We start from the raw sequence: 11,776 nt of genomic DNA on the forward strand, positions 1-11,776 counted from the left end.
AAAATTTTCAGCAAGTTAATTTCGCCTTGAACTTGATGCAATTTTTTTTTTTTTCTTTTTAAACTTGTCATTGCCATTTTTCAACTTTTTTTTTTTTTCGTTTCGTTTCGTTTTGTTAGTAAATTTATTGCATCGTCAGATTTTTGTTATTTTTCTCTTATTAATCATCATCATCATCATCATCATTATCGTTGTCATTATTATTATTATCATCATCACCATTGCCTTTTATTTTTTTTTCTGACGTTGGAAAAAACTTACATATATACTTGAACTGGGTCGCCGGTTATTATCATTACTATTATTATTATTATCGTAGGATAACGATGATTAACTTAAATTACAAAAAAAAAAAAAAAAAAAAAAAAAAAAAAAACGACGTCGACAACGAGAATGATAACAACAACAACAACAATAATAATAATAATAATAATAATTAAAATTACTCATTTAACCTAAAAAAAATCAACATGGCGTTTATATTATCATCATCACTGACGTGGTTTTTTTTTTTAACCCTAAAAAAAAAATTTTAGACCCCGAGAAAAAAAAGAAAAGAAAAATCCACGAAAATTATAAATAATAAATAATAATCATTATTATTATTATTTTAAATCGAATATAATCGCGTTAGTCGGTGCCGCCGCCGCCATTTTGTTTTTTTTTTTCGAGTTTCGTGAAAATCGATTTAATTGAATTTTTTTTTTATTTTCAGAGGAACCGGACGCGCATTTGTTGCGTTTTTTAAACAACGTATCGATTTTAAATCGTCTGCTTTATTCTATTTTTATTTATTACTCTATGACTTACGTCTTGGATGGAAAGAGAGAGAGAGAAAGAGAGAATGCGAAGGAAGTTTTATTTTAAACATGACTGACTCGAGACCGGGTATCATCCTGTGTTGACTTCATCGTTTTATAAATTATTATAAGAAAGTGAACACAGCTGGTGGTATCTCAGCTTCTGGTCAGTTCAGCAACTTTATTTTACTTACTAGAAACAAAACATCGAACGATAGATCGATCGATCGATCAATCGATTCCGCATAACGATAAATAAATAAAATGTTTTTGTCGTCGTTCTTTGTAAACATTACATAATTTGTTTATAAACAATCATCACTGTAATCAACGTAATTTATTTATAGTTTTGAATTATTATTATTGTTATTATTATTGTAAAAACAAAATAATGTAGAATGTTTTTGTTTTTTTTTTTTTTGGAATATTTTGATGTGAATCGTTACTGGATAATTTGTTGTTGTTGTTGGTGTCGTCATCGTCATCGTCGTGGTCGTCGTGCAGCATTGGCAGTGTGGTTAGCTGGTTGTGTGGTGATAACAATAAAATAGTCACAACCACTATCTTCACTGGCAACGTAACACGGCAAAATAATTCGTCGTAAGAATATTCATTATTATTATTATTATTATTATTATTATTATTATTACACGGCGTACTCTTGGATTGTGGTAACCGATGAAAAGAAAAAAAGAAAAACGACGTGTGATGTATTCGAACTTTGGAACTGAAACGTATGGAAAAACATCATCGTCATCATCATCATCATCATCATCGCTACAATCGCACAATTCTATATCGAAAATGTTGAGAAGAAGAAGAATTTATACAATAATAACAACGCGATATGGATGGAGAGATCCCATATCGTGAATTTTCAGGTAATTTAATAATAATAATAATAATAATGTTTTAAAAAAATTTAAACTCCCATAAGTGAATAAATAAATAAATAAATAAACGCGTGAAAAATTTTATATGAAAACGAACGAAAAAATGTCACGTGACCACCTAAATCACAATCGATTTTTATAATTATTAAACGTTATTTTATTTCAGTTTTTTTTTTTTTTTTTTTTTTTTTTATAGGATAAAATATATATATCGATCGATATATCGAGATATCGACGAGGTGTTGTAAATTAAGTTGTCTGCCTGTTGCCGTCGTCATCGTCGTCGTCGTCGTTAAAAAAATTTGAAATATTCGAACATGATAGAAAAAATAAAAAAATATCCATCACCGGAACCGGAAAAACATTTTTAAAAAGGTACGTTCAGGTATTAAAATAAAAAAAAAAGAAGGGAGGGGTTTCGAAAAGTAAAAACGGTTAAAATTTTTTTTTTAACAAAATGGCGGATATCGACGTCGACAAAATGGAAAATTTTGCGTGCGGAAAAAAGAATTAATTAATTTTTAAATATGGAAAAATCATACGTGCGTGGGTTGTTTAATAATAATAATGATAGTCGAGATTTATTTTTACGTACTCTATGGATTTTTTTTTCTTTTGTTTATATCTCTATGATTTATTATTGTTGATGATGCGAGATGAGCGTGTAACCTTCATTTTGAATTATATAATTTATATATATATAAATTCATACATTCTCTTCCGTTGTGTTGCGAATAAATTTTTTTTTTTTTTAAATAAATGCGCGTAATTTTTAAATTTAATTAATATAAAAATAATTACGACATATTAATTATTTAATTTGAGTAATTAAATAAAAATAAGAAAAATGAAGGGAGGGGGGAGGGAGGGAAAAAAATTTTTTTTTTTTTATTCCTTTCTAAAGTTTTTTTTTTTTTTTTTTTTTGTAATTTATTAAGTTGTCAGTTATAATATATAAGGATATGAATACGTTAATCATTTTATTAATTACTTTGAATTATCATTATTATTATTATTAAATATTTTTTTGGGTTTCGTTTGAGTCATAGAGTAAATAATAATAAATTTATAATCGTAATTATTTATTGGGGGATTTATTCTATTCGCCGCCGACAATAATAATAATAATGATACGAACGACGAATGAGATTTTAATGAAAAAAAAAAAAAAACTCCGATTCTAAAACCACGTCGATAATTAATAATAATAATAATAATTAAACAAATTATTTATTTTCAAAAAAAAAAAAAAATTTTTTTTGTACGGTTTTGAGTATTTCGTGTGATTTGTAATCGACCTCGATTACTTTTTGATTTTGGTTTTTGTTTGTTTGTTTGCTTGTTTGTTTGTTCGTTTTGAATATTTGCATTCGTTTTAAATTGGAAGACATTTTGTTTTGTAAGATTTTCAACGGACATTTTGATAGTTTTTTCTTTTTTTCTTATTGATGAAATTATTAGCGTGTGTGTGTGGGTGGGTGGTGGATGGTGGTGGTAGCGGTGGTGGTGGGTGATCAATCTTAATTATTAAATTGAAAAAAAAAAAAATTGAATGTAAAAAGTAATGAAATTTACGTCGCGTACGTGAGAGAAAAGATTCGATACACAATTATCTCTATGACCTTTTTGTCCTACCTTAATTATCTTTTCCTTTCTCCCCCCTCTTCACTTCCCCCTCCTGCACACTCGTTCGAATTTATATTCATTATTTTTTATAATTTGTTTATTTTTTCAAAGCAGAATTCATTTTCCATTTTGAAAACAAAAAAAAAAAAAAATAGTACATGACGTATGGAATTAAAAAAAAAAAGAGGGAGAAAAGTTTTTTTTGTTTTTCCTTTATTTATTATTTATCGTGTTGGATTTGTCGTAATAAATTACGACAACCGTTTCGTTTTTTTTCGTTTTTTTGTATTTCTAATCAATAATTAATGTCGAGTTTATCGATTTTAATTTTTTTTCCTTTTTTTTTGTTCGTAAATAAATGTACGATTTGTTTGTTTTTTGTGTGTGTTTCGAATCGTATATAAATAATACAATGAAAAAAAGAAATGATTCCATAGAGATTTTAAAAAAAACGCGCGCAGTCTAGCGATTAATTTTATAAGTTTTGTATTTTCTTTTTTCACCGATAGACTGCGCTCTACGTCAAAACATTCAATATGTCGATCGATTTGTTTTTTTTTTTTTACTTTATGAAATGTGGATTCGTTTGAAAAATTTCATTACAAATAATAATAATAATAATAATGGTAAAAAATATTTAAATATATAATTATTATTATTATTTAAAAATTAAAACAACGTAAGAAAAAAATGCACACACGTATAATTTTTTTTTTAAATATTTTATTCGAAAAAAAGTTTTTTTTTTTTTTTTTATTGGCCTTGACGCCGACAACGTTTTATTTTATTAAATTTTTTTTTTTTTTTATATATTTATTTTCCACTTGGAAATCATGTTATTAATTTAAAAAATTTTTTTTTTTTTTTTTTTTTCATATAACATGACATTGAAGGTTAAATTAAACGTGAAATAACAACACGTAAATAAAAAAAAAAAAAGTCCAAAAAATAAATTTTCATAAATCCGCCATATTTGTTTTTAATCCGTTAAAAAATTTTTTTGTTCAAATGATTTCAGGTATTTTAAATCGATGAAAACAATAATCGACGACGTTTATATTAAATTTCATATAATGACGACAACAATCGAGTACGGACGTCCAGAATTTAATATTTATTTGAGGGGATAAATTAATTTGTTGGTAGGGATCACGATTAATGTCGTAGAATTCAATAAAGGATTCGTCATCGTCAAAAAGGCAAAAAATGATATTTTCACGACCGGAAATACGTCTCAAACATAAATAAGTATTATTTTTCGAATCGAAACATTTGCAACATGTTTCCGGGTAACATAATTTTAAATTATTATTATTATCTTCATAACAAGGATTTTTTTTCCCTCTCCCCACATCATGTTCTCCTTCGTATTCAACGAGAAAATTTCTCGATTTCATATCGTTATTATTATTATTATTATTCGATTCGATAATATCGTTTAATATCGATTTTCCATCCATTTTGTATTTTTCCCTTATTCCACTCATTTCCAATATGGTGGGTGCCAAATCAATATTCAGTACGACATCTTTAAATTTTTTCCTCTTTCTACTTCTTATTCCCGGACCACGAATCATTAGGGGTACTCTTATATCCGTTTCGTAGGGTTGTCGTTTATCCCACGGGAGTTCAAATTGTCCCATGTGAAAACCGTTATCCGATGTAAATATAATATAAGTTTCATTCAATATATTTAATTTTTTTAATTTCATAATTATCGTTTCGACGAGTTCATCGACTGACAATAACGTTTCCCATCTATTTCGATATATCGTATCGATACGTTCGATAACGTTCGAGGGTAATTCATTCGGCGGAAGTCTCAACAACCAATGTTTACCATTTTTATCCGTTAATTTATTAAAATTTGGAGTTCTCGGTGCTTTGATTTTATCATATTTTCCCAAATGTCTTTTAGCCGGAGTGAAAGGTTCGTGTGGTGATGGCGGATTTATAAACATTAAAAATTCGTTGTTAAAAGTTTGGTGTTCGTTTAAAAATTTCAATGAATATTCTTTTATAACGTCCGTTAAATAATCCGATTCTTGGGTTCCCCTACGAACTTTCGATCCGTTAACGGATAGCGTGTAGTTGTAGTATGCAGAATTACCAACCAATCCGATCCACCAATCCCAACCTTTAGGTACGTGTCCAACACCTCCGGATGATTTATAACCGTACCTGTTTAAATATTTACCGGCGTAAAATGTTTTGTAATTGTGACTTTGTAAAATCGACCCGAATGTATTGGTTTCGAATTTTTTTTGCCATTTTAAACCGCTGCAACCGCCTTCTAAACTATTGTTTACAACTCCGTGCGAATGAAGGTATAAACCTGTTAGTATTGAACTTCTGCTAGGACAACAAATCGGCGTCGTTACGAATGCATTAGTGCAGTAAATCCCTTCGTCTCCTATGTTGACTTTTGTTTTTTTTAACGGATTTAATCCTCCCAATTCCACATCCAAATCATCTGTTAATATTATTATTATGTTGGGCCTTTTTCCAAACGACACCGTTGCTTGTATACTAAATGTTAAAACATAAAACAATAGTAACATGTTTGTGGTTGTTGTTGTTGTTGTTGCTGTTGTTAACCTGAAAATAATATATAAATATATTTGATGAAGAGTTTTTAAATTGTAAACAAAAATATTATGAAATCACTGAACCAAATGTAAAAATTTTTTTTTTTTTTCAAAATAAAATTTTATGTCAGGAAGTTTTGTTTTATCAACCATAAAGTCCACATATTTTTTCTCCCATAATTTTTTTTTTTTTTTTTTTTATATAAATGATTTGATTGATAATAATTAAACTTTGTTTGTCTGTTTGTTTGTTTGTGTTTCAGGTGTGATTGATTATGTATTCTTCATAAATTTTACCTGTGGATTAATATAAATATAATGATTAGTATAATAATTATTGAAAGTATTTGTTTTAAACAAACAATATTTGAAAATGATACACTTAGTGGTACTACTACCAAGTGAAGAATTGTAGAGCCATTAAAAATTAATAAAAATAAATTTATTAGAAAAAAAATAAATAAAAATAAAAAATTCAAACAAATCAAGGTTGTTATTATTATAGAATAAATTTTTTTTTTTTTTATATATATTTGAAATTTCATTGTTGTCCTTGCATAATAATTTTAATAAATGGCAAACAAAACTTTTGGCCTTCTTTTCCTGTTTTTTTTTTCGTTGGTATTTTATTTAATTTTAAATATTTAAAAAACTATTTGTAATAAGTTTTATCATCATTTTTTTTTAAATAATGAAAGCAACGAAACAGTTTAATAAAAAAAATAAATAAATATTAATTAGATAGAGTACCCTTTAAACGTTGGTGTAAGATAACCAGAGCAGATCAGCAATCAACATTTATTATATAAATTTATCAAGATATTTATCCCAAAACTATTTGTAATAAGGAACAAATAATTAATTAATCTCAGGGTCAAAAATCAAGCGACCAAGCAAGTAAATCCTTGATCATTTAATTTCAATATGGCGGTGGAATTCCCGCTCATTTTTTCAAATTTAATTCTCATTTACGTAAACTTATTTTTTTTTAAACAATCGGTGAGTGCTTTTTACTTTATTTACAATTTTCAAAAAAAAAAAAATGATTTGAAAATGAAATATAAAAATAAATGCTAATGCGAATTATATTCACACAGGAAATAATTTAGTTTCATTGTTAAAGCCTAAGGCTTAATTTTTTTTTTTTTTTCAAACTGACAATCAAGACTATTGCCACCCTTTGAAAAAAAAAAAAAAAATTTTTTTCAATAAAATTTAGTTAGTATTACATGTAGACGAGAGAAGGAGGATTTTAGGGGATTAATAATTTTTTTTTTTTTTTTTTTTTTAATTTTAAATAACAATTTAGGATTATAATTATTTTTTTTTGTTAAAAAGTGAATTTAGTTGTTATTTTGTTTTTAATTGTTAATAATAATAATGAGTTTAATAATGTCGTAAATTATTATCGGTTAATTGTATGCCATGTGAAAAGAAAAAAAAATTTTTTTAAATTTACTTGATGAAACCAAATATAAGAAAAAATTTTTTTTATATTTTTAAAATGTGGACTAGTGCGTGAAGTTAACATTAGTTAACTATTAAATATTGTTTGAAATGTAAATTTTTATTTTATTATTATTACTATCGTTTTTTTTTTTTTTTTTTTTTAATATCAATTTTATCCTTAAAATACATACACAGACACATACTGAAAAGGACGTTGAAAGTGGCTTTAAGCTAACGTATAAACAATAACTACAGGTGGCAATACACTAGTCCTTAGCCAAGTATACAAGAAGATAAAAAAAAATTTTTTCTTTTTTTTTTTATATATATATTTTTTTTTTTTTTTACATAATAATGTTTTTCTTATAGGGCATCGCGGGAAATAATAATTAGTAGTAATGAATTATTTTGAAGTGTTTTTAAATCCCGGTAAAATTTTTGTCGAGGAATATCATTAGTTTTATTTCGACTTTCCTTCACGTCAACATTCCAACATGTCACAGGATAGTAAACGCCGCCTTTGTAAATTTACTCCAGGCTGGTGCTTGTTTAAAGAATTTTCTTCATGGTTAGTGCCTGTTAAATACCAAAATCAAAAAGCCTACTGCATTTTATGTAAACGTGTTTTTTCCGTGAGTCACAGTGGCTTACACGATGTTAAAGCTCACTGGAAGGGTAAAAAACATTTGCAACTTCAAGAGCAAGGAATGGAAAAAAATGCAGATGAACATTTAGATAGATGTGATATCAAAGCTTATACCTTAATTTTTAACGAAGAGGTATGTCTTCAGTCAACTTTATTCAAACAATTGATAAATCAATCTCACTCTCCCTCAAAAATTAATTTCTCGATATGTGAAAAATTATTATTATTTATTACTACTAGGTCAGGATTGATTTCTTGATCGAAAAAAAAAAAATAATAATAATATTTTTATCATGTCATCTAGGCCCTCTTACACTATATCAATCAATCATTTATTCAAATCACTATTATTATTATTATTAAAACAAAAACACACATTCACTTATTTTATGCTTCTTTTTTTTTTTCTTCTTTAAAATCGTAAAATATAAAATCGAAAATAAGCCAAAAAAAAAAAAGAAACGAAAAAACAAAATTGCTCTTGATTGCATTATTTTAAAATTCATTTGACACAACTATCATTAATTAAATGATGAAGTATACTTTAAGTTTTTGATATTGATACAATAATTTTTAAATTTTGAACATGTTTAAATGTAAATATTTGAAATTAGGGGCTGAACATATAAATCATGATCCGTACCAGATGGATCATGATTGTGTGTGTTCTCGAAGAAAAATTTTCCATATGGAAATATAATTAGGAATTCATTTTGAATTTTCTTTTTTTGATTTGCTTATTTTATTTACAATCCATACATATTCATAGTGAGCTTAAAAAATAGTCAATAGAATTTTTATTTAATTCAATCATTTTAAAAAAATTATGTTGGAATGTGACATTAATAAATTTATTAACAATAATCGAAAAACATTTTAATCATTATCGAAGTTTGATATATACATAAACTATTTATTTTTATCGAAATGTTTCTTCATTATTATTATTATTAATCGAATTGGTGCTTGGTTTTTTAAAACAAAAAAAAATTACTCTCTTAATAAAATAATTAATTCATCGATTTAAAAAAAAAACTTTTGTTAACACAAAACGAACTAAATGTATTTAAGAAAAAATTTTTTTTTTTTTTTTTTTTGGTTTATCGGTTTAATTTCTTTTTTTGCAGTTTTGCATGGCTTTTAAATAATTACAAATATATATACACAAACAATTATATATATATATATATATTTATAAAAAAAAAATATTTTTTTTGTGTGTGTGTGTTGGGTCAAAGTACACAAATTGCTGAATTATAAAATAGGCCACATTTTTTTTTTTTTTTTTTTTTTTTAAAAAAAAAAAAAAAAAATTTTTTTCAAAACAAAAATTTACTTTTAAATTATTATTATTATTATTATTTGTTGAATTTTTTTAAAGTAAAAATTTTTAAAAAAAAAATTAAAAAAAAAAAAAAAAAAAAAGGGGATTAAAAAAGTGAATCAAGCAAGTTTTCCCCCCCCCCCCCCCCCCCCCCCCCATTTATTATTGAAAAGGGGTTTAGGTTTTTTTTTTTTTTTTTTTTTTTTTTTTTTTAATTTTTTGGTTGTACTGGAATTATTTCAAATTACCCCCCCCCCCCCCCTTTTAAAACCGAATGGAAAAAAAAAAAAAAAAAAAATGACTGTTAGTTTTTTTTTTTTTTTTTTTTTTTTAGTTTTTCATTGCAGTCATTCCACTTCTTTCAAGGTCAGATTAAAATGTTTGTCGATATACTTAAATATATATATATATAAAATAATTTTTTTTTTTTTTTTTTGTAAACTAAATCACTCTGTACTTGTATTGTACAGAGAGAGACAGACAGATAGTGATAGAGAGAGAGAAAGAGAGAGAGAGAGAGAGAGAGAGATCTCCTCAATTCACAAAATTTTTATTTTTCATTTTTTTATTTATTTTATACGATTAAATTTTGGTCGTGTTTTTTTTTTTTTTTTTTTTAATAACAATAATAATAATTATTATTATTATTATTACGGGGTCAAATATTTTTCTGTTGTTATCTAAGTGTTAATAATCTGTTTTGTATTTTTTATTATTATTATTATTATTATTATTATTTTTTACGACGATGCGGTAGTAGTAAAGTAGTAGTAGTGGTAGTTATTTCACTTGTCAAACAACTCCCTTTTTTTTAACGCAATGTTTTAATTATTTGACCAGTTTCTCACCGGTTTATTATTATTATCATTATCATTATTATTTTTTATAATTAAATTCCTTCTTTGCAAAAAAAAAAAAATTTTTGTGTGCGCAAAAAAAAAAATTTTTCTCTTATGTCTCTAACCTAGATCTGTTTGGGGCGTTGATTATTTATTATTATTATTATCATCATTATTATTATTATTATCAATATTATCATTATTATTTTAATAATGTCGCAGTGGTAGTAGTGGTACGATCAAAACAATAAGAGTAATTTTTTTCTTTTTTTAAAATAAAAAAAAAAAAGGTGTGTATGTAAGGGGGCGGCGAAAGGGAAAAATAATAATAATAATTATGTAAATTATTTATATATTTTTCCCCTCTCTCCCTCCTCCCCACCCTCTCCCCAGCTCACAGCCCTTTTCCGCCATTTTATTTATTCTAATGTAAACTCGTTGTATTTTTTTTTTTTTTTTTTTGCAAACAAACAAATCCATTCAATTCCTATTCATGTTAACCTTCAAACTTTTATTTTTTTAAAAGTAAATTTTTCTTCCCCACCCCCCCCCACCCCCCATCAGTGATAAAACGAGGTTTCATTCACACGCACGCACACACATCGTTAAAATGGGGGAGAGGAGAGGGGAAAGGGGAGTTTTTTTTTAAATTTTTACATTTTTTTTTTTTTTTTTTTTGTTTTTAGTTGAACACGTTAGAAGAAAATCACGAGTCAAATTATGATTTTCGAAGCAGTTCTTCTTCATTTAGATCTCAGGAAAAATCAATAAATAATTCTTGTTCGTTCGCGGACGAAGATAGAGAGGATAGTAGCAAACATTTCATGAACGATGATATTATCGTCGAAAACATATTAACCCCCACGGTGACGATAGAATCCGATCCGGAATCGTCTTCCCCGAACGTCAGCATGAACATAACGACGGAAAGGGATGCCAACATGAGTTTGCAAATAAAATCTCAAGTTTCCGCACAGCAGTACTGCCTCAGGTGGAAATACCACCACAGCAACCTTCAAGTCATGTTCATACAATTGTTGCAGAGGGAAAGCTTTTGTGACGTCACGTTGGCATGCGAGGGAAAAATGTTGAGAGCTCACAAGGTAAGCACCAACAGCAGAACCTTTTTTTTTTTTTATCAAATCGACGTAAGGATTGGTAGAAAGAGAGAGAGAGAGAGAGATGGATAGAGTTTTAATAACGAAAAACGAAAACGGTTCGTTTATTGTTGTTGTTGTTGTTGTTGTTGTTGGGTGGAAAGAAAAGAAAGGCGGCCATTTTTTTTTTTTTTTTAGTTTTAGTTTAATTTTATTACATTTGTGAAAATTTTTTTATGGGAATTTTTTGCCACGAAATTTTTTTTTTTTTTTTTTTTTTTACATAACTGCGAAATTTAATATGAGATATTCCCCCGTTTTTTTTTTTTCTTTCTTTTTTTCTTTCTTCCCCATTTTGACCTTCATTGAAAAAAAAAAAAAAAAAAAAAAATTTCAATGGGTTTTTTTTTTTTTTTTTTTTTTAACACCAATTGTTTTGTTTCTAAGAAAAAAATTGTTTCTTTGAACGAGGGAAAAAAAAAAAAAAAAAAAAAAAAAAAAGGGGATTCAAAAA

The 11,776-nt window shown here is 26.4% G+C and overlaps 2 protein-coding genes and 2 non-coding genes across 4 annotated transcripts in view; 3 read left to right on the forward strand and 1 right to left on the reverse strand.

Moving 5' to 3' along the window:
* The first annotated feature begins 885 nt into the window (after positions 1–885).
* Positions 886–959, forward strand: Phum_PHUM362010. The gene has a single exon (XR_009833524.1). It is a non-coding gene; the product is annotated as a microRNA, putative (microRNA).
* A 335-nt stretch (positions 960–1,294) lies between these two features.
* Phum_PHUM362020 lies at positions 1,295–1,389 on the forward strand. The gene has a single exon (XR_009833525.1). It is a non-coding gene; the product is annotated as a microRNA, putative (microRNA).
* Positions 1,390–4,323: 2,934 nt separating this feature from the next.
* On the reverse strand, positions 4,324–6,060 carry Phum_PHUM362030 (N-acetylglucosamine-6-sulfatase precursor, putative; the record flags this gene model as incomplete). Its single annotated transcript, XM_002428033.1, has 2 exons — positions 4,324–5,917; positions 5,987–6,060. 2 exons carry the CDS (start codon positions 6,058–6,060, stop codon positions 4,324–4,326), a joined length of 1,668 nt encoding a protein of 555 aa, XP_002428078.1.
* Positions 6,061–10,378: 4,318 nt separating this feature from the next.
* Phum_PHUM362040 (uncharacterized protein) overlaps positions 10,379–11,776 on the forward strand; it is a gene marked incomplete at both ends in the record, with an annotated part of 8,909 nt that continues 7,511 nt past the window's right edge. The window contains 2 exons of the mRNA XM_002428034.1: positions 10,379–10,386; positions 10,917–11,268. Coding sequence (XP_002428079.1) covers positions 10,379–10,386; positions 10,917–11,268 — 360 coding nt within the window. The remainder of the gene's footprint in view (positions 10,387–10,916; positions 11,269–11,776) is intronic.

This window comes from Pediculus humanus, genomic scaffold, assembly GCF_000006295.1.
Source record: "Pediculus humanus corporis 1103172107775 genomic scaffold, whole genome shotgun sequence".
Classification (NCBI taxonomy): Eukaryota; Metazoa; Arthropoda; class Insecta; order Psocodea; family Pediculidae; genus Pediculus; species Pediculus humanus.